The 22,763-nt window shown below is 45.1% G+C and overlaps 1 protein-coding gene across 3 annotated transcripts in view; it reads right to left on the reverse strand.

Moving 5' to 3' along the window:
- Window positions 1–22,763, reverse strand: part of PIEZO2 (piezo type mechanosensitive ion channel component 2) — a 255,348-nt gene that overhangs the window by 123,899 nt on the left and 108,686 nt on the right. For all 3 annotated transcript variants that reach the window (XM_068993743.1, XM_068993741.1, XM_068993740.1), the window contains exon 4: window positions 11,109–11,151. In XM_068993743.1, coding sequence (XP_068849844.1) covers window positions 11,109–11,151 — 43 coding nt within the window. The remainder of the gene's footprint in view (window positions 1–11,108; window positions 11,152–22,763) is intronic.

The following is a 22,763-nucleotide window of genomic DNA, read 5'->3' on the forward strand; positions in this document are numbered from 1 at the left end:
GTATGGCTGACAGAAGTGTTGGAATTTCAGGTAGGGCCAAAAAGCAGACTTAGGAACAAACACAGACGCTGTTACCTTCAGAAGCTGGAAAAGTATAACCCCATTCATGCCACTCCTTTGGGAGCCAGCCCTTTGGTTCAGAGTTGGTAGGAAGGTCAACTTCAATTGAATTCCAATAAAACAATTAAAATGCAAATGAGCATTATTTAGATGAACATGAACTCCTGAGATGGTTGTACCTGGTCTTCCGGTGGCCTCTGGAGCCCAGGCACTGATGCTTGGCCACCATCCCACAGCAAGGGAGCTGCACAGGGACAGGGGTGCCCCAGGGACCCTCCCTGAGTCTCGCTGGGGCCCCACTTCAGCACCAACGCAGACTGGTTCACCTCCTCTTTCCTCCAGGACCCCTCATTTCCCCGGCAGTGTCAATGATTGTGCACAGTCTAGCTCCTGAAATACAACCTTTGTCTCACACTCACTCCCTCCCTCCACCAGCCCACCCCATGGTGATCCTCTGATTGGTTTGCAAGGCCCTGTGAATGACTGAAACACAGGAGGTGAGTACAATCTAGTCTAGTCTCTCTGGAGCTGGGTGATTGACTCCAGGAGTTTAGAGGACACAGTCTCAGGGTTCCTTCTGCTCGACCTGAACTGCAAAGATTTTGAGTCGAACCTGCACATGCATTTCTGTGATAAAGCAGGCCTCATGTGTCACTGTGACAGCCCACAAATGCCACGACACATAAGTGTCTGTCATCCCTATGCGCCCGGGCACAGCGAGGCGGGCATGGACCTCCAGTCTCCCTCCTGGCTGAGCATCACCCGCAGCTCATGGCTCTCTCAGCTGCAGCCATGACTAACCAGTCTGTAATTAAATAAATGCAGCAGTACCAGCCAGCATTTTCTTTTTCATGAACACAGCAAAGGAAGAGGGGAGTACGCTGCATGCAGTAAGAGGAGCTGTTGCTTTGGAAACGATATATTTGCATTGAATTGGGTCTTGGCATAAAGTGTACAAGTGTAGTCACAATGAAAAAAAAAAAAGCTTCAGACTCATGCTCTAGCACAAATCAGTTCCATCAAACAGATAGGGAGCAGTTGTGCCGAAGACAGATGGAGAAAAAACAGATCCTTCCTCCAAATCTCTCGGAGCTGAGTATATTACAAAGTTCATACTTTTCCAGATGTCAGGAAGGTGCCTCACCAGACTATGTAACCGTGGCGGGAGGCTTGAGGGCAGTGTCCCCTCCCCCAGCACACACACCTCATCCCTTCACACTCAGTGCAATCCTCTCCCCCTGGCTCCCAGGTCAGTTCAGGTCAGGTTTTTGGCACCAAGAAATCAGGCTAAAATACCAAGTGTTCAGAGCATACTAGAATTTGAGATTGTAGGTGAAGGTGGAGGATCCATACTCCAGCACATCATAACAAACTGGAAACACTAAGCTCTGAAACAAACCAAAATTGCTCAGGAATAAAACGTTAATCAAACAAATAAAAAAAGCTGAATTTTCACCTGTCCAAAGACACACCCTATGCTCAGTAAATCCAAGAAATGAAAATAAAAATTTGTGAAGCAAAAATTATAGTGTCTTGGCCCACACTGTGAACAGAATCACCAAAGCATCTTTCTACATACACTTCTCCGTGTAGCTAAAATGTGATTGAGTTTTCAAGGTTTTTTCAGAAAGCACTTTGAGTAATTTAGGGTTCACTAACTAAAGAGGCTGAAGGCAGAGGACATAATCAAGGGACATAGCACATAAATTTGTCCACAGAAAGATCTGTAGGCAAAGGTTTAGAGCAGCTTCATTCATAATCACCAACAGCTGAAAACATGCCAAACACCTACCAGCTTCTCCCTGGATAATTTGCGGTGATCTATGCAATGGAATACAATTTACAGTGAAAGTAACGATGCTTTCAACTTCTATGGTTGAACCTAAGAAGTATTATGTTAAGTGAAAGAAGCCAGATATGAAAACCACAAACTATGAGTCCATTCACATGACTGGAAAAGGTGAGATCAGAGAAAGAGAACTCTGAGCAGTGACTGCTTGGAGCTGGGGGAGGTAAGGGATGGATGACAAAGGGGCAGAAGACTTTCTGGAAAGGTGAAAATATTATAAATCTTAAAATGGAGGTGATGACATGGCTGCCTAGGTTGTCAAAGTCATAGAATGACACACCCAAAAAGGGGGGAATTTCCCAGGCTGTAAATTACACCCCAATAAACCTGATGAGGGAGGCACTGGAGAAATGCAGAGTGAGTGGCAAGGGTAACTTGAGAGGAAACCCCAAATCTGAGACAATGTAATCGATGGATAAAGCAGCTTTGGTACATGCACAGAATGGAATATTACTTAGGCATAAAAAGGAATGAATTTGAGTCAATTTTAATGAGGTAGATGAACTTAGAGCCTATTATAGAGTGAAGTAAGTCAGAAAGAGAAAAACAAATACGTATCAGTGCATATATATGGAATCTAGAAAGATGGTACTGATGAACCTATCTGCAGGGTGGCAGTGAAGACACAGACATAGAGAGCAGACTGATGGACACACTGGGGGATGGAGAGGGTGGGAAAAAATTGAGAGAGTAGCATGGAAACATGTATACACCACCATATGTAAAACAGCTAGCCAATGGGAATTTGCTGTAGAGCACAGGGAGCTTGACCCAATGCTCTGTGACACTCTGGATGGGTGAGATGTGGTGGGAGGTGGGAGGGAGGGGACATACGTATATCTATGGCTGATTCTTGCTGATATATGGCAGAAACCATTACAATATTGTAAAGCAATTATCCTTCAATTAGAAACAAATAATTTTTAAAAAATAAATAGCAGGAAAACCTAATAAGCACTTGATACAAATGTCCTATATAAACCATATGCATCTATAAATATGTAGCTGTTGAAAATGTACTGAATGGCAGAGAGGGTCCCAGCACATTTCAACATCCAGGAAGGAAGGTGGTCCCCAAGGTCCCTGAATATCTCTCCTCGGTATTTCCATGGAGCTGCTCCTTGGCCACTTCTCCCAGGGGACTTCCCCACGCAAACAATTTATGGCAGGGATAAAATTAACAACGTGGGTGTGGAGGAGACGGTTTCTTCTGCAAATCCCTGTGCTTGAAATTCTGGGAAATTATGTTTTAACAGTTCAAGGCCTATTACAAAATTGCTGATTTATGAGATTGGAGCTAGGTTATTGGAAGACTTTCTTCTAAACACAGATTCATTATTTTTATAAATAAGCAAATAAAATAAACACTTCTAGAGTGAGCCGTGGCCACTGAGGTTTGCACGCTTGCAAATCTGAACAGTGCACGTTTCTGTCCTGTTCTCGGGAGGTGGAAGAGATTAAGAGCCCCATGGATGCTCAGGAAGTTCCTGCTTTCCTCAGGTCCTCGGGTCCCCTCTCAGGACCCTCCCTGTGCAAACACTGACCCCCAGAATCCACCACCACAAAGGCAGCCGCCCACACTGGGTCCCTACGCTCTGGCCCCTGATGCTGATGAACACAAGGCTGTCCCTGTTGACCTTGAGCACTGGGGAGTCCACTGAGAGTGGGTCAGCAGTTCAGGATAGGGCGTTTCTTACCCATCTTTTCCACTCTCTCCATGCCCGCCCCCCACCCAGGTCTGCATGTATAAATGCTCCTTTCTTGACTTACACGAGAATCATCATTTTTTTATAGTAAGTTTTTATAGTTGCACTGAATGTTTCCATAAGGGCTCACGTTTAGGCTGGATTGAAGTTCTCATCCTCCCAGGGCAGCTGAATGAGCCCTTCAGCGAAGTGTCTGCTATACGCTGGGCCCTGCCCGGCCCTGGAGCTTCCTCCAGCATACAGCATGTCACTGTCCCCTGTGTTTGCATTCCACAATCTGGGCCCCTCCTTACCGACAGGAAATTGCCTGAAGGAGAGCTGAGTCTGGCCCAGCGCCCACCTGGTTCCTCCTCCCCTACCCGAGCCTCAGCCAGCTATTGTTTGTCCAGAGAGAATGTGTGTCCAGTAGCCTGGGACTCCCCCGGCTTGTCCGGCAGAGAACACCCGAACCTGGTGGGGCAGCTCCATCCTACTCCAGAGCCCCCACAGAACCAGGCTGGGTGGTACTGTGGTTACACAGAGGGCAGCCTCCGGCCTGAGTGGGACTGGGAACATGGGGCCTGACTCAGGCGGTCAGAGTAGGAAGCACCCCTGGGACCCCATGGTGGGGGCAGCACTTCCTCAGGCCCCGTGCCTGGCAACAGAGGGAGTGGGCTTTGTTTCTGTTTGTCTGCTTTGGTTTTATTTTTTCCCTAAAAGTCACTTAGGCAACATGTGGATAAGGACACACAGCCCTCCAGGGGTGCAGGGGGCCAGTGAGGGGACAGACACTGACCACTAAGCCCCTCAGCCCAGGGACCCCACCGTCAGTGAAGAGTTAACCAGAACAGCATCTCTGCCATCTTCCTTCGGACCTTATGCTCCACTTTCTGGAATGTGCTGGAGTCTACTGCTCTCAGGGCAAAACCAGTGCGGCACCCAGATGCCTGAGGACTGGGCCCCGCTGCCCCACAGCACAGCACACGTCCAGCAGCGTCCCAAAGGGAGACACCAGCACGTCCACAGAAGCACGCTCACTCCAGGATGGAAGCAGTGACCTGCCGGGATTCCTCAGTCAGTATATCTCACCGGTCAGAGCAGAGTGGACATTTCAAATCTACCCACTGCCCGCGAGGACTGGGTGAGACCACCTTCCCTCGTGTGGGGCAGGCAGGTCAGGACGGCCATGTGAGGGTCCCCCAGGCTGCTCCGCCTGTTCCCACCTGGTGACTACAATCCCTGGGCTGCTGGCTTGCTCACTGACCAGCGTTTTCACTTGCTCTCTGGATGACAGGACCCCAGGTCACTTCTCCATCCCCAGGAAGAGTGAGGTGGGCATCAACCTCAGTAGTGACCACAGGAAGGGTGTGGAAGGGGGACTTGGACATCAGAGCCTCTCAGAGGCAGGAGGGAGTCCGTCATGGGTGAGGCAGCGGGTACAGGCTGGTCCGGGGAGGGCGGGGTAAGGGATTAATACACCGGCCTGGGACGAGTAGGGTCCTGCCTGACGACAGCTTCCCGAGCCCCCTTGGCGCCAAGGGACGTGATCAACTGAGGTGACATGAGTGCTCCTGTTTGATAAGACCTTCAGAGGTCCGCAAAGCTTAGGGACGAGCCACAGGCTTCACAAGCTGAAAAACTTAATGCCACCTTGTCCTGCATAAAGAAGTCACTTAGTCCTCTGAATCCTCATTTACACATCACTGAGTGAATGAAACCACTAGACTCTGGAAGGTGTGCGACACTGTCACGTTTGCTACTTCCAAGATTTCGTGTACCTTTAGAAGTCTATGTGGCTGTGAGCAAGTAGAGATAAGTTGGGGAAAAAAAGAAGAGCCAGGAGCAACTGTTTCCACTTTGCTCTTCATGGGTGATAGGTTTCTGAGGATTCTGACAGAAAACCCACACAGCTCCTCTGAAATCTGCCTCATACAAACTGTCGCTTCGTGAAAGCTATGATGCTCGGTTGTGAGCTGAGGTGTTTAACTGGCTGGGCCGAGGGAAATACATTTCACTGCAGTTACAGCTATAAAAGAGCTAATTTCAGGATCTCACGATGCAGAGCAAATGAGAAATCTGAACCAAGGCTTGGGAGTATCTGCTAGCATGATTCCCCAAAACATTCCATTCTGCAGACTCAACATCCAGATTTTACCTCCGTATCAAACAGCGTGAACTTCCTATTATTCACGGTGCTGTCTGCACCAAGGTTAGAAAAAGCTTTCAGAGATCTATTACACAGTTCATTTGCTCATGTCATTAATGAAATATAAAACGTTCTGGCTTGGTACCTCACATTTTGTACAGAACAAGGTGCCAAGCTTACCACCTGGGAATTTGGGATTTCAGTTCATGAATGCACCATTCTCCATAGGACCTGATCTTTATCACTCATTCATTCAGAGACTGTTTATATTAAGTCCTAGGGACCTGACTTAGTGAAGTTGGAGATTACAAATCAGAAAATCTTTCCTTCCAGACATATTCTGAAGGAAAAAGGAGGAAGGATTACATCTTTTTTTTTCTAGAAGAAAAATAGATCTTGTTCACCAAATACTTACTAAATGATGTCATTGTGCTTGAATTAAAAAAAAGTTCCTTTCCAAGCTGGAAGTCAAAGTCTTAGGTAAAGCTCTCAAAAGCCTAAGAAATGGATATCATCTACTTTTATTATACACACACACACAATACACACACATATATACTCATGCACACACAGATGCACACACATGTGTGCATATATTAATCATAGCTTTTACTTTCCATTTCGAGTATAACCAAGGTATTTCAGCCAATCAAAGAAAATAGCAAAACTGATCAGCTGCATGAGTAAAGTCCAATGGAATGGATTATATGATATCACAGGATATAAAAGTCTCAAACATAAGATCTAACTTTTCTTCAATTGTATGGGAGTTGGTGACACATGTTATGGACTGAATGTTTTTGTTCTCTCAAAATTCACCTACTGAAATTCTAACCCCCCAATGAGACGTATTAAAATATGAGGGTCTTTGGGAAGTGATCAGCTCATGACTGTGGAGACCCAGTGAATGGGATTAGTGCTCTCATAAAATGCTTGTTTCTGAAACATTTATTAAATGCCTATCACTGGACAACCCTTGGGCTGGCACTAGCATGTGTAAAACGACAAGATGGACATCTCAGCAGCAAGGGTCTAGAATGACACACAGTAAGTCCACGCAAGATCATGAACACACTTGGTGGCTTCATGACAGGAGGTGTTGGAAGACAGAGGAGGGAGCCTGAGGGTGGTGGCTGTGGAGCTGGGGAGGTTTGGGAGGAGGTGGGGTTGTTGGGTACCAGCAGCTGCCATGTCCTGAAGGAACCACAAGCAGGAGAGGGGGAAACCAATGAAACACAGTTTACAGACATCTGCTAAGCTCCCGGATGCTGCTGCCACAGAATCAGGTCCTCACGTGTCTCCCTCTATCTGATCTTTTAGTTTGCTCACCAGGACGTATCTTATGGCAATATTACTACAAGGGCAGGCTCATTCCTTAGGTCCCCTCCTTCCTCCCCATCACAGAATGTACAGCAGAGGACAACTTGGCTTTCTTTTTCTTGGAGAAAGCTTTGAGGTTTGGCTGACTCAGTCACTTTTTTTTTTTAGACGTGACCACTTTGAAATACTCTGTTAGCAAACAGACTGATGGTCAAACTTCAAAGGACACAGCACTAAAAGGATCAATATTGCTCACAATGGCTCTAAAGGGCCAGACAGCTTCATTTAGGATATAACTGGAATTCCCTTGAAGAGAAAGATGGTGTTAAACTTGAGAAGAAATCAAGCAAGGCCATGTTTAACAGCACTGCATGACATGGTCTTTGCACAATAACCCCATCTATCAATATCTATTCTGTATTTCGAGACACTTGATGCAAGGCAGAGACAACTCCTGCCCTTACAGGAGAAAACATGTGACCACATGAGAAAACAAAGGGTGATGTTTTAAGATAACATCTAAAACTGGGGATGTTCACCAAACTTAGCCTACAGTTCAAAACTACAGCTTTCACTCAATATATCCCTTAATAATATTTTAATGTATACATCTTTTCAGAGGCATACCCATTTAGAGAGGCATTACGATATGCAAATTTTACTCCCTGACCTTCTTTAAAATATTCATAAAATGAGAACAGTCGATAAGACTTGAGACTAAAGACAATGTTCCCAGAGCTACAGGGATAGGAAATATAAACAACACAAAACCAAAAAAAGCTATAATTCAAGCATTCAGTGTGGCTGCATGTAGAAAGCCAGGCAGACCTTCTCTTGCATGCAGGTCAATGTGTGTGGCTACAGCTCTCTGGGTAGCTGTTTGGTTTTCTTTAGGTTTCTTTACCTGTGAGATGGGGTCACAAAGTCTGGCCAGCAGCCAGTCCTGCCAGCTTCCTGTTTTTTTGAACAAAGTTTTGCTGAAACAAAGCATGCTCATTGCCTTCTGCTACCACAGAAACTGTATGGCCTATGGAACCTGAAATGTGGCCTCTCCCTCTTTAGAAAAAAGTTTGCGAATCCTTGGTCTGTGGGGTTGCTGCACAGACTGAAAATGATGTGACACCGTCCTTGGTACATGGCAATTGTTTTCATTACATCATTATTCAAGTAGGCAAAAGGTTAAGGTCATACAAACTAGAAAGAAAATGTTTCAATTGCCAAATCCTGCAGATCAATGAATCCTTAACTATCTTAGAAGCAGCTCTTGCTCTTAGAGTTCCACTCAGGAGATGGCAAAGAACCTCAGCCTGAGCTCCACTGTATGGGAAAATGACTCAGGATTAATGCAGATTAGAAGGACACCAAGTTACCATTTCTCACCAATCAGGCTGGCAAAAAACCTCGAGTGTGACAGCACGTTATGTTGGTGAGGCTCTGGGGAAATAACTGCCGAAACTGCTGCCAAAATTTTAGGGAAACTTGGCAATGTCCATCAAAATTCCACAAAAATTTACTCTTTGATTGTACTCAGGAATCTATCCCTAGAAGACCTGGCAAAAATACAGATGTGCACAAGGTTGTTCATTACAAGAGCCAAAGGCTGGAAAATGCCCAGATGTCCACCCTCAGGACAGATGGTGGATGCCAGGTCCAAAATCCTGGATGGTCCTGGTCCCTCCTGCTGTGCTAGAAGGACAGAAATGAGAAAAGACCAGGCAGCCATCGACAAAGGACATGAAGTCACCATGAAGCTGTCCCCAGAGGCCAAAGAGGAGCGATCTGAGTCTATGTGAATCAGAGGGTGGACTGACAAGGTAAACAAAGCCACAGACACTCTGGACAAGACAGCGGTGCTGCAAGACAGAGGGGCTGGTTTCCTCCGAAGCTAGTGACAGGAAGAGAAACCCAATGAAGGTAGGAAAGACCTGGGGACACGATCTCAATACAGAGGTGGAGATGCGGCAACAGAACAGAATCGGTGGTGACAGTGGAAACTGGTCACACAGTGGTGACCATTTCACGACATATACAAATATCAAATCAATACATCATGCACCTAAAGCTAATATAATGTTGTATGTAAATTATAACTCAGAAGTTTTTTTTTTTACTTTTTAAAGTTGAAAAAAAATTTAATAGTAAGTGTGGGCTTTAGGAACATACTAATTCAACCAGTGTCTGTTAGACGACACTTTTGAGATGATCAGGAAGTGTATGCGCTGATTGGTATTAGATGGTGCTAAGAACTGGCTGGTACTTGTATTCGGTACCAGTGTGGCATGATGATTCTGCAAGAGAACATCCATTTTTTCACACACATACACTGACTTAGGTAGGGATGATGACACCATATCTGAGGTTCTTTTTACAATTTCAGTCCCATCCAACCCTAAAAATGGACAAAGCAACTATAGTAATGTCTTCCTGAAGCCAGGAGAAAAATAACTGATGTTCAATTTGCTATCTTCTCTCCTTTGACAAGACTTTGGGTCTTGAAAGACTTCTGTAAATTTACAATAAACCTTGGTTTAGGGATACAGTAAACAAACAAGCAGGCTTCCCTGGTGGCCCAGTGGTACCCGCCTGCCAATGCAAGAGACGTGGGTTCGATCCCTGGTTCAAGAAGATCCCCTGAAGAAGGGAACGGCTACCCACTCCAACATTCTTTCCTGGGAAATCCCATGGACAGAGGATTCTGGCAGGCTATGGTCCATGGGGTCGCAAAGAGTCAGACACGACTTAGAGACTAAAACAACAACAGCTTCTTTGGTTATGTTTGACATTTGTTGATACACAAAAGGAGAATCAAGAGAAAGATGCTTTGGGGAAGGTCTCACACACACTAAGCTGCATGTGATTTTCAACCTGAAAGCTGGTCCACCAGATCTGCCCACCCCAAATCATTATCCAATAACCTCAAGGACCAACCACGAGAACTTAATGAGAAATTGATAGTGACGGTGCTGATGCCATGGACGAGCACGCAGAGAAATAAACAGACTTTTGAGTCAATAGCAAATGGTACCAGAAATGCCATCACAGTCAGCCTGGTGATGAGGTATCTGTTCTTACTCACTACTGGAGAAATAATGCATTTTAAGCTATTCTATTATTCTTTTCATATGCTCTAGGCACTCCATCAGCTTGATTGATACACATAAAGACACATTTTGAAAAATGAGTAATACTCTCTTGCTAAATGTAATGAAATAGTAGCACACTGTAAGCTGTACTCTCCAAAATTCAACTCTTAACTTCATGTGGTGTTTGGAAAGCTAGAGGGCCGTTGACACTCTAATCGCTGGACACCATGGCTTTACCTCCTCAAGGCACAGGATTTACATTTATTTTTTAAGCTAAACATTTTATTCAGAAGTCTTCTGAAAGCAAAAATGCTATTATGCTGAGAAGAATTAGTCAAAATCCACTTTCACAGTAAAAAAAAATTTTAATTAGTTTTCTGTCTCAATAGCTGCTCTGATGCTGCAAGTTCACTGTGAGATGTTAAATTGTACGGTGTCATTAGGGCTATACTGAGCCTACCTGCACATTTCCTGATGTTATCATGAGTCAATTTTTTTTCTTTTCAGGACATGCTGGTACAGAAATGCTTTTAGCTAAGAGTGACATGATCTCAGCCTTTCCCTTGGAGCAGATAAGATCAGGTAATTTTAATAATCAGGAAGATATCAATATCAATATAAATTTCTCTGTACTAAACCTATAGAACTGAATATAACATGTGACATCAGGAAGCAATAAGAGAGTCAACTCTCTTCTCTGCAATGCCCTAATTCTACAACTTATCTTTCACACTGGTTCACAGGAGAAGCATTTTCACATAAATTGCCCCGTTTAATCATCAGTTTCAATCTGTGTGCAGGCAAGGATGGTATAAATCAAAGGTTTACTTTACAAGGAAACCGAGGCTCAAAAATCACAACTTACTCAAGGGCACAGTCACTGAAGTAGTGGTGGTGAGACCACCAATGGAGAATCAGTGAACTGCTGGAATAAAACAGGTCATGAGTAACCGAGCCCAGCTCACCTTTCGAAGCCGATTTGTCGGAAAGTCTTCTCCCAGGTTGAGCCTGCAATGGGAGGAAGGGACACAATTAATGCACATCAAAGACTCAGTCCTGCCCAGGTTTACACAGTCTGATAGAGATTTGCTTGTATTGATACATGTGAGTGGGGTGACTGTCTTCCCTCTCAGAGACCAGTCTGGGTGAGCACCCTTTGCCATGGTCAACACCTACCCCTTCCACTGCTGACATGGCTGTGGAGAACTCTCCCATTAATCATCCTCTCAAAGTCTACATACGTCCTGAGCAGAAAAATGAGTAACACTCCCCTGTTAAAAATAATGAAATAGTAGCACATTATAAGCTGTACTCCCCAAAATTCAGCTTTTACCTTCATGTGGCATTTGGAAAGCTGGAGGACACTCTGATGTTCCAATTCACTGGCCATCATGCCTTTATCTCCTCAACACTGAAGCATGGGATTTATGTTTATTTTTAAAGCTAGACATTTTAATCAGAAGTCTCCTGAATGCGAAAGTGCTATTTCCAATGACATGATCTGAAGGGTATTCAAGTCCCCAAAAGAAAAGCTGGGTATAAAAATGATTTTCTGTTATTTTTCCATGTTTCTCCTTACACTATAAGCGTGACTATTTTCTGAGTACTTTGTATAAAGAAAAATGCTCATTTTAATCAAAGACCATGTTAATAAGAAGTCTGCATTTGTAAGAGTTCGGCATGCTGCTAAAGGAAATCAACCCTGAATATACTTTGGAAGGACTGATGCTGAAGCTGAATCTCCAGCACTTTGGCCACCTGATGCAAAGAGCCAACTCATTGGAAAATATCTTGATGCTGGGAAAGATTGAGGGCAGAAGGAGAAGGGGATGACAGAGGATGAGATAGTTGGATGGCATCACTGACTCAATGGACATGAGTTTGAGCACACTCTGGGAGGTGCTGAAGGACAGGGACGCCCGGCGTGTTGCAGTCCACAGGGTCACAAAGAATCAGACACAAATTAGCAGCTGAAGAACAAGGGTTCTGCTCAGTCACACTTTCATATTTTCCCAATGCATTGTCAGGGGCAACAATAACTTGACTTCAGTAACTGTTCAAGTTATCACCTCTGCTTGCCTCCCAGACCTAAATCCATGAGCTGTGTCATGTACTAGTTGCTTTAATAATCACAGAAGATAATCACCACCTTTCCATACAATTTGGTCTTGCAAATAGGAAGTGGTATGTTCAGCACTGGGTCTCCAGAGGCAGCTAAGAGGTTACACTGCTTCTTTTCCTCAAGTCAAAATAAACCAAGAGGGCACTTAGGTTTCTTTCCAGAGAACTCTGCCCCCAGCACTTCATTCTCAGGTGGCCACTCAGTGCCTCACGGGCATTAGACAGGATGGTTTCCAAGCGAGTCTAAGTGGGCATGAATGTGGTATCTCATTAAAGGACTTGAGTTCATGCTACTTCACCACAATGGAGCATTTTCAATAACTGCTATAAATGACACAGGGTAAATTTGGGATCTGAACTATACACACACCTCATCAACACACAAATTTAAAGCAGATTCAGATTTATCTCCTCAGATGAAGTTACTCTTGCCCAACTGAATTCCAACAGACTTTGCTGAGTAGGAGGAAAGCCGTGGAATTTTCGTTAAGCAGTCCAGGAATTTCTCATGGCCCCTGGCCTGGGCGAGTGGGCCCCCTAAGAAGGTCATGTGTCCTGTGAGTCACATGCTAGACAGCGGAGATTCCCGGCTCAGGAATTCTTGGACAACAGTTATCCTGCCCTTGAGATGCTAGCCATTAAGACACTGGTCAAAAATTATAACCTGAATCAGAAACCACACTGAATTCCAGGGCACCTGGCAACAGCCCGGCTGAGACTCAGGTGGGAGAGATGAAGAACCTTGTGCCAAGTGAGAAGCAGACAGTCTGTGCTGGACCCAGTGGGGAGGGTCGCAGTGGGAGCTGGGGTAGGGAGGCATTCAGATGCTATTCTCCTTGACGTCCCTTGCTTTCATTGAGAAACAAGCCACCTTTTGAATTTTTCCACATTTCCATTTCTCCCCCTAGATAGTCTCAGTGCATTCCTATATTGATTTTTTAAAAATAGACTCAGTTTATTATCAAAGTAAAATAAAAATAAGTGACTTTGCTCTATTGTACTATCAGGCCTTTAAAACATGGAAATTTAAGTAAGAAATAAGTTTCATATTTCTGAGAGAAATAAACTTATTCAAAAGGGTAAAAGTTCCGGGGGCAAGACTTCTAGTGCTCCTTAAAATAAACATTATTAACCCACTCAACCAAGCACAGTGGAGATGGAGGAACACACTTCTCTTCATTACTAGAAGTCAACTTAATTAGTAATTTGAGCATCCTACATACTGTAGACACTCATCATTGTCTGCTGTTGATCCCCTACTAAGCACCTTAATATGTTAGGTATGGGACTGAATATATGAAAATATGGTTTCTGCCCTCAAACACCACATACTCCAGAGGTTTGGGCTTTTGTGTCTTTTGTGAGCACTTAGTCACGAGGGAACGAGAAACACACAATAAATGGAACAGACGTGTCCAGATCCTTTGGCACCAAGCATATTTTTGACAGCCCATTATTCAGTTGCTAGGGAATTCTTTTAAAGCCATTCCCCATGTTTTACATGGTAAAGTAATATTATTCTCCTATGCCAGAAAAGTCCAACACGGAGAGAAAAGTAGGGAAAACAAAGTCGCTGGCAGACTGCCTTGATTCAACACTTTAAAAAATGAGATTTATAATATGAAGCAGTCTAGAACACGTTACCATCTTCAGGTGAAAGCAAAGGACAGCAAAAACAACAGGAAAGGAAAATACAGCAGAGATATGGATACAGTTCACAAGAGGGGGTGTTTCTATCCAATTTTAGATGAAGTAGTTAGAAATAATGCATTGCGGTTCTTCACTTGTAAAAACTGGTTACCAAAGGGGAAAGGTGAGGGCGGAGGGATACATTAGGAGTTTGGGATGAACATATACACACTACCGTATGTAGAATAGATAACCAGCAAGGACCTGCTATATAGCACAGGGAACTCTGCTCAATATTCTGTAATAACCTGTAAGAGAAAAGAATCTGAAAGGGTATCTGTGTACGTACCTATAACTGAATCACTTTCCTGTGCACTTGAAACTAACACAACATTGTAAATCAAGTATAACTCAATTTTTAAAAGCCCAACAGGTTACACTCACACCTCATTAGGTGGCGACTTCATACATATTAGTTCATTTAATCCATGAGGTCAGTACTACTATTAACTCCCTGCTTTCAGGTGATCAGCTGAGGGGGGCAGACCCCAGATCCAGCACCGTATTTAACTCCCTCCCTTACTGCTCTGTCCTGCATGGGGTTCTGTCCTGTCTCTCCTTCCTTCTTCCTTTTCTTCTCCTTTTTGTCCTTCCTATCATTTGTCTCTTGCCACAATCTGGCTATAATGTGAGATTCCAAATGTTTTATTTTTAGCTCCGTAAAGTTTTGTGTGTCTGGTTATTAACTTGAGAAGCATGAAGTGTCTACAGCAGGCGTTCTGCAGCATCCAGCCCTCCTCCATCAGCGGGACCAGTGAGCTACTCCTGCGGGAATTTTGTTAGACACGCAGCATGCCCCGCAGGAGTTCGGTCCACACAAAAACACTGAGACTCATACCCCAGACACGTGGAGTAGGGCTGCTTGTTCTTTATTTTGTCTGATTTTTCTGCAGTATTGGTTGAAAACTGAAGGACTTTGCCTGCTACTTGAAACCAGACAGCTGAGTTCTCCCAGCCCTGCCTCTCGTCTGTATTTTTTTTTTTTTAAACAAATTACCCTGGGGTCTTTACAACACTAGGAGGTTTTCCACAGCTCCCATTCAGTCTGTCATTTCATTTTTTCATAAATGTTATTCAAAAGTGTAAAAATTTCTATCTTTATGTTTTAGATTAGTTACTCACTCTGTTATATTTCCTCACTGATTACTTTTGTCAATCATTTAAAATCAACTTCTTGCTCAATCTCTAATACAAAAAATGTAACTTGGTTTTTCCTATAAGTTTCAAAATGCAATTAGAAAACTGGTGGTCAAACAAGGCACCAATTTTTTTCCTAATTGAACGGTCCTACACCAAGTATGTCCCAGCCATTAACAGCCGCTTGAACTTGGACCTGCACCTCTACTTTTTTCAAAATAATTAGCAGAAAAGGACTAATAATTCATGGAAGTGGTAGATTTTTTGCCAGAATATTCCTATAAAAATGGAAGCATTTTCATATATCATAAGAACTGCCAGACAGCTGAACATGGGACCTGGCACAGAAATTGGTGACAAAACACTCAAATACCAGGAAATTATATCACTATGAGTTTTCTTCATTGACATTATTTTTAACTCTTTAAAGGAAAAGTTTTCCCTATCTAATCAAAGAATCAAGACTCTACCACACATTGAACGCTGGACAGGATGTGAAATTCTAAGAGGAAAATAGAATCTTCTCAGTTGATTAGGAGTGACATTTTACTCTGCAAGTGTGAAGAGGTTCTTGTGTTGAATTGTGTCTGAGCTCCATCAAACCACAGAAATGGATTCTCTGATGGGTGGTGTGTACACACGTGATGCACTTTTCCCAGATAAGGAGCAGCTTCAGCTCTTTGGGTGAAATGCTGAGGTTTGCAAAATTTTCTGAGTCCTAATTTCCAGAAGATATTTATCATTAGGGGATTAAAAGTAACTGTAAAAGATAAGGTTAAGGAAAAAAAATTATTTACCACTCCTTAATTAACACCTTTTTAAAATATTAAATGACCTATACAGGTATAGTTTTTAAAGTATCATTTTTGCCTTTACCTAATACTCTTGTTTGGTAATGTCCATTACTCCCTGCTCTGACCTTTAGTATCTGTATGACACTGCCTTAGTCACGTAATAATAATGTAACTCTTTCCATGTCAATAAATATGGGCCCATGACCAATTTAATGTACATAGAGTGTTATACAATTTAATAAACTGCAAATTCCTTATCAATTTCTGGTGCTATATAAATTATACCTACATTTTTTCTATTACATATACCAATGTTTTGAACACCTCTTACATATATCTTTGAACATTTATTCAGTTATTTAAGATAAATTTCTCAAAGTAGAGCTATTGCATTGTGATGTATCTATCATATGTAAAAGTTTGGTTAATGCTATAAACATTTTTACCCTCAAATTTTATCCAAATATATATACTTGACTGAATTGTTTTATGGATCTTTTTATCTCTAATAAGACATTTTCTTTGAATTTATATTTTCAGAAATAAAAATGAATTAAACAAACATTCTTGGAGAAGGCAATGGCAACCCACTCCAGTACTCTTGCCTGGAAAATCCCATGGACGGAGGAGCCTGGTAGGCTGCAGTCCATGAGGTCACTAAGAGTCGGACATGACTGAGCGACTTCACTTTCACTTTTCACTTTCATGCATTGGAGAAGGAAATGGCAATCCACTCCCATGTTCTTGCCTGGAGAATCCCAGGGATGGAGGAGCCTGGTGGGCTGCCGTCTCTGGGGTCGCACGGAGTTGGACACGGCTGGAGGAACTTAGCAGCAGCAGCAGCAGCAAACAAACATTCTTAGGTTTGTACACAGTGTTAGTATTTCCTTTTGTGAACTTTCCTTTGCTGAGTTCGCTGTGCAGCCTCAGGGATGGGGTCTCTGGCCCGTGCAGTGCAGGGTCACATGCAGGGGAGGGGGGCAGGCTGCACACACAGGTGTCTCATCTGGGCACTCCCATCAGGCCTTACTTCTGCTTCCCAGTATTGTTATCTGATCCAACCTTTAACACTCTCAGAAGTCAGGATCTTTTCTTTTCTGCTTTTGGGCTTCCCAGATAGTGCCAGTGGTCAAGAACTCACATGCCAATGTGGTAGACAGAGACGCAGGGTAGATTCCTGGGTGGGGAAGATACCCTGGAGAAGGAAATGGTAACCCATTCCCATATTCTTGCCTGGAGAATCCCATGGACAGAGGAGCCTGGCGAGCTATGGTCCCTAGGGTTGCACAGAGTTGGACTCGACTGAAACCACTTAGCCATGCAGTTCTTTAGACAGAGTCTTTTGAAGTGCAAGTTCTTGGCCCCCAAAGACATCCATGGAGAGCACTGTTCTCCACCCAGAACCCTAAGTTTGTTCAGATGAGGAGACTTGGGGAGTTTCAGGCCTCAGACGGGTTGAGGGTGCAGGGGTTGGGGGAGTCCTCTCTCTCCCCACAGGATCACAGAGAGGCTGATGTAACAGTCCTGGGATAGCCAAGCGTCTTCTCCAGAATCATGCTCCTTACTGATAAATATTGCTGACATTACAGGCACATATAAGAATGTCTGACTAATCTCCTGGCACAGAGCACAATCCCTGAGCTTGAAATGTGAAGCAGCTGAAAAGCCATCAGTCAGCTTTTAAAGATGCAGCAAGTACCCGCCTTTTAAAAAGTTTCTCCATACTGTACTTTCAAACACGAAGTGTCTGGTGGCACCTGAAGTGAAGGCTGAAGCATTCTTGGACTCACAACAGAAGCCCCCTCTCAGTGCTTTTCCAGGAATCCAGATGGACACTGTTCATGGCAGACAGAAGCTTGTCTGGGCGCTGATAACTCTAGCAGGCGGGCTCCTTCACTTTATTGTGTCCTCTCTCTGATTTTGGTCAAAGTGAGACATAAAAACTGCATTTCTAGGGGAATAAAACGTTTATGATGAGGGCGGGCAATCCAAAGAACTCAGACATGGGTAACGTGTATAGTCTGGGGGATTGAGACCTTCAGGAGTCCTTCCTTGATTACCATACCCTCCCCTCCCGTGGAAGCAGGGTCCCTAACACAGTCCCTTGGAAGTGACCTCCCAGGGGAGGAAGTGAGGCCCCAGGCAGAAGGTTAGGAAAGGAGACAGGATACCCACCGCCACCCACCCAGGCCTTGGGCTTTGAAACAAACACCAGTGTTTCCTTCGACAGACAGGCAGAGGAGGGCTTGGACGGGAAATGGAAAGTCTACGAAGCAGAGGAGGGTGGTGAGCTCTGCTTGGAGGTACAGGCTGACAAAGGGAAGTCCTGAGCGTGGCCACAGACTGCTCCTGAGCGGAAGAGAAGCAGGCGATGGGCTGCTGGCAGGGCACACGCACTGTTTCTGTCTTGAGGTCTCAGGGATGAGGTACACACTGGGTCCCTACGTCCCCAGTTCTCTGCCTCACACGTGATCCTCACTCCCCTTCACAGGAGAAGGAGTCAGAGTTTTAGATTTTCAATCCTGCATCCTTACAACACTATAAATAAACAATGAAAGGGCTTCCCTGGTGGCTCAGACAGTAAAGAATCTGCCTGAAATGCAGGAGGCCCAGGTTTGATCCCTGGGTTAGAAAGATTCCCCTGGAGAAGGAAATGGCAACCTACTCCAGTGTTCTTGCCTCGAGAATCCCATGGACAGAGGAGCCTGGTGGGCTATAGTCCATGGGGTCATAAACAGTCAGACACGACTGAGCAACTAACAGTTCCACTTCACTTTCAAACAATGAAAAGGGTGTGTTGCAAATGAAAAAAATGTGATGAACACGGAGCAGGTGGTTCAGCCAGCATAGCCCCCAATCTGAACACCATTACATCCGGGTCCACGGAGCTGGCTTGACAAGAGCTGAGAGATCCTGGTGATTTTTAGCGACCTGAAGAGATCCGGGGCCACCATCCTAGGAACCACCTCACTTCACAGGCCAGTACATCTCTTCCCGGTTGTGGTTCAAAGTGCAGGAACACTGGGAAAGAGCTGTGAAACCTTTGAGGGTTTCCCAGGTGGTGCTAGCTGTAAAGAACCAAAGCAGGAGACATAAGAGACATGGGTTTGATCCCTGGGTCGGGAAGATCCCCTGGAGAAAGGCATGGCAACCTACAGTATTCTTGCCTGGAGAATCCCATGGACAGAGAAGCCTGGTGGGCTACAATCCATGGGGTTGCAAAGAATCGGACATGACTGAGCAACTTAGCAAGCACATGAAACATTTGGGCATGTCTGGCCCCTTCCTATCTGTGAGAAACTTACAGCACTTCACCTGCATCCCTGCTTAATGATATAATTCGGATGCATTAACAGAGAGAGGGGAAAAAAAAGAGTCCTGGTTTGTCTTTGTGCTGGCTCAAGATTTACAGAACTTTTGGAGGCTTTGGCTGACTGCAGCCTCCCAGCTGCTGCTGAAAAGGTCTTTGTGTAAACACCCCCGGCAGTAACCACAGCTGCGGCGCACGGCAGAGCCACAGAAAAAAAAATCCCTGTTTATGTGAGGAGCTGGAGCGTCTTGCCTCAGCGCCCTGCTGAGATTCGGGCTCCGTAGAAGAAACCAGGTGACAGGGATGCTCCTAAGTGATGCTGATGCCCTGGTCTGTGTGATGGGGACCCGTCATTATCCTGTGTTTACTGGAGTCCAGAGTGGTGCAGAATCACCGCAGGGGCAAAGGCATCCTGGATGGTCTTGACAGGATTCCTACACCTTTTCCTGGACCTTCAAGGAAGGCTGGAGAGTCTGAACAAAAGAGAAACAGCTCTTCCTGACTGCTTGCTGTGAACCATAATTTTGCATTTCCGAAGTTTCACATTTGGGAGCCAGTTCAAACGAGGCACAAGCAGGAAACTGGGCTCACACACTTGCATCTCACCTTTGAGGGTCTGGGAAGAAGAGGGTCCACGGTGGGTTGGGAGGAGGAAGGGCTCTCACCCCACTCTTGGCCCCATTTGCAACCAGCCCTCAGAGGAGAGGCTGCTGTTCCCGCCTACAGATTATTTTATTTTATTGAAGTATATTTGATTTACAATATCATGTTAGCTTCAGGTGTAGAGCAGAGTGACTCAGTAATACATATATACATATTCTTTCTCAGATTCTTTTCCCTTATCTTGTTGTTGCTGTTGTTCAGTCGCTAAGTTGTGTCCATGTCCGACTCTTTGCAAACCCATGGACTGCAGCACGCCAGGCTTCTTCCTCCACTATCTCTGGAAGTTCGCTCAAATTTGTGTCCGTTGAGTCAGTGTGCTATCTAACCATCTCATCTTCTGCTGCCCCCTTCTCCTTTTGCCTTCAGTCTTTCCCAGCATCAGGGTCTTTTCCAGTGAGTCGGCTCTTCACGTCAGGTGGCCAAAGTTGCTTCAGCTTCAGCAACAGTCCTTCCAATGCATATTCAGAGTTGATTTCCTTCAGAATTGACTGCTTTGATTTCCTTGCAGCCCATGTGGCTACCCCTTGGCAAACCCTACGATATCTCCTTAAACAAAGAACTAGCGAGATGATAGACATGTTTATACCTTTAAATATTTACAACTAAAAATGTCTTCCAAAATGCCATTAATTTACAACTTGAAACTTATGAAACTGATATAGTTGACTGCTTTTGCTTATAAAAACCATTTCATAGGATGTGTCCCTGGTGACTCAGACGGTGAAGAATCTGCCAGTAATGTAGGAGACCTGGGTTTGATCCATGGGTCAGGAAGATCCCCTGGAGAAGGGCATAGCTACCCATTCCACTATTCTTGCCTGGAGAATCCCATGGACAGAAGAGCCTGGTGGGCTAGCTACAGTCCGTGGGGTCACAAAGAGTCAGACAGGACTGAGGACTAAGTACATAGGACTCAGCATAACAGAAGCACATTTTTTAAAGAACCTTACTAACTGCACTTCATTACTTTACTGAGCATGCGGAAAGTGTGGAAGGCGCAGCTACTGCAGCTGAGCACATTTCAGGCCCTGAGTAAAAACCTGGGAGCAGAGCGTCCGTGGTCTGTGCCCACCTGCAGTGTATAGTCTAGGGCCGAAGAGAAGCAACAGGGACAGCAATGTGATTAAAACTTAAAGCAAAGTTTAAGAAATAAAAGAAAGGAGAAGAATGCTTCGAACTAAGAGGTGAGGGGGCATCACCTGGAGTCACAGTTGACTATCCTTGCAAAGCTCTCAGCCCACGCTAACCTGGGAGCAGATGCCACGTTCCAGGAATCACAACTTTCCTAACACTTTGGTAGTACGTCCTAATGGGAAGTGAGTCACTTAACACAGCATCTTAGAAACCTCCTCTTCCTCACATTAGCCCAGGCTCAGGTCCTTGGAGAGGCCCGAGTCACTCTCTGAGCAGGAGAAGCAGGGTTCTGTGCCGTGACTCAGTGCTGGGGGCTGGCACTGGCCCTTCAGCAGCTTCCAGGAGGGAAAAATGATGCTCGCTCTCCTGCAGCAGGAAGATCTCACCTCACTTTCTGTCCGAGCAGTTTCAGGATCAAGCTTCTGCAACTGCAATGTCTCGATTCTCTCTTTTTTTTAAGAAAGTTATGCAAACTTTATAGCTCATAATCCTTCATTGGATTTATAAAGGTGGAGCTGGCTTTGGAATGTCTCCTGGAGCTTGTTCTCATGAAACTGCTTTTTAACACACTCCGCAAAAGAGAAAGAAAGGATCCTAGAAGGGAGGTTCAGAAGTGTTCAGACTGAAACGCGCTCTCAGTGCAGTGCTGCTCTTGTCAAAATCCTGGCCTTCGTTGTCTCCTCCTTTCTGCTGATGTGAGGGCTGGCTAACTTTCCTGGCCAGGGGAAGTTCAAGGTCTGGCATCAAAACTAACACTTTTGCCAAGACCAAAATACCTGGGGCTCGAATTTCAGCCCCTGAACGTAGGAAGGAAGCTGTCCGATGTCATCACTTTAGGCCAGCGATCAGCAACTTGACCCACAGAACATACCTGTGCTGGAGATAAGAGAAGCCAAACGTTGCAGCCGGGTCTCACCAGGCTCTGCTCAAAGGGTTGTATGCACACGAGTCAACAGAGCTCCCATCCGTGGGGAACCTGCCCCAGCAGCCCCCTGCCCAGCAAGGCCTCCTCTCTAGCATTGCACCCTACCCCAGCGCTGCCTTGTAAACCCCCCCTCCCCGACCCCGGGGCTGCCTTCTCCTCTACATCCTGGAGACCTGGGCTGCTTTTAAGCTTGTTTAAAGATCCCTTTTAGCCTACTCTGCTTTCTTTACAATGAGAACTCCTAAAGCAGACTATCCAGCTTACTGTCAGCAAGAGAAGTGGATGTTTAGTTTATGAAAAGCAAACTAGTTGCTAAAAAATGACACGTAACAACTAAGAGATGACACGGAATTAAACACATCTCCTCGAAGTAGCTGAGTGGAGTCACCTATGCCAGGGGCTCTCAGGTGGGTAAACAGAGGGACGCCCCAACGCGTGGAGTACCTGAGGGGTCTCGGGGTTCTTCACTAACGCACACAAGAAGGCATAATGGACTCTTCTCTGGTTTTGAGTTTGGCTTCTGGACGGAGGCATTCTGGCCTTTCAGAAGTGCACTCCCTCACCAGCTGTGCAATGACAGCGCCTTCCTGTTCTGATCCTGCGAGCTTTCTGTCAGGAGAAAGGGGCCAGAGCCACCCCACACCAAGGCTGGGAGGGGACAGGTGACCAAGAATTCTAGCAGATTTTGGCTAAAGTGTTTAGTTGCTCAGTTGTGTCTGACTCTGCGACCTCACGGACTGTAGCCCGCCAGGCTCCTCTGCCCATGGGAATCTCCAGGCAAGAATATCGGAGTGGGTTGTCATTTCCTTCTCCAGGAGATCTTCCCAACCCAAGGATCAAACCCGCA

This window comes from Capricornis sumatraensis, chromosome 21 (assembly GCF_032405125.1).
Source record: "Capricornis sumatraensis isolate serow.1 chromosome 21, serow.2, whole genome shotgun sequence".
NCBI lineage: Eukaryota > Metazoa > Chordata > Mammalia > Artiodactyla > Bovidae > Capricornis > Capricornis sumatraensis.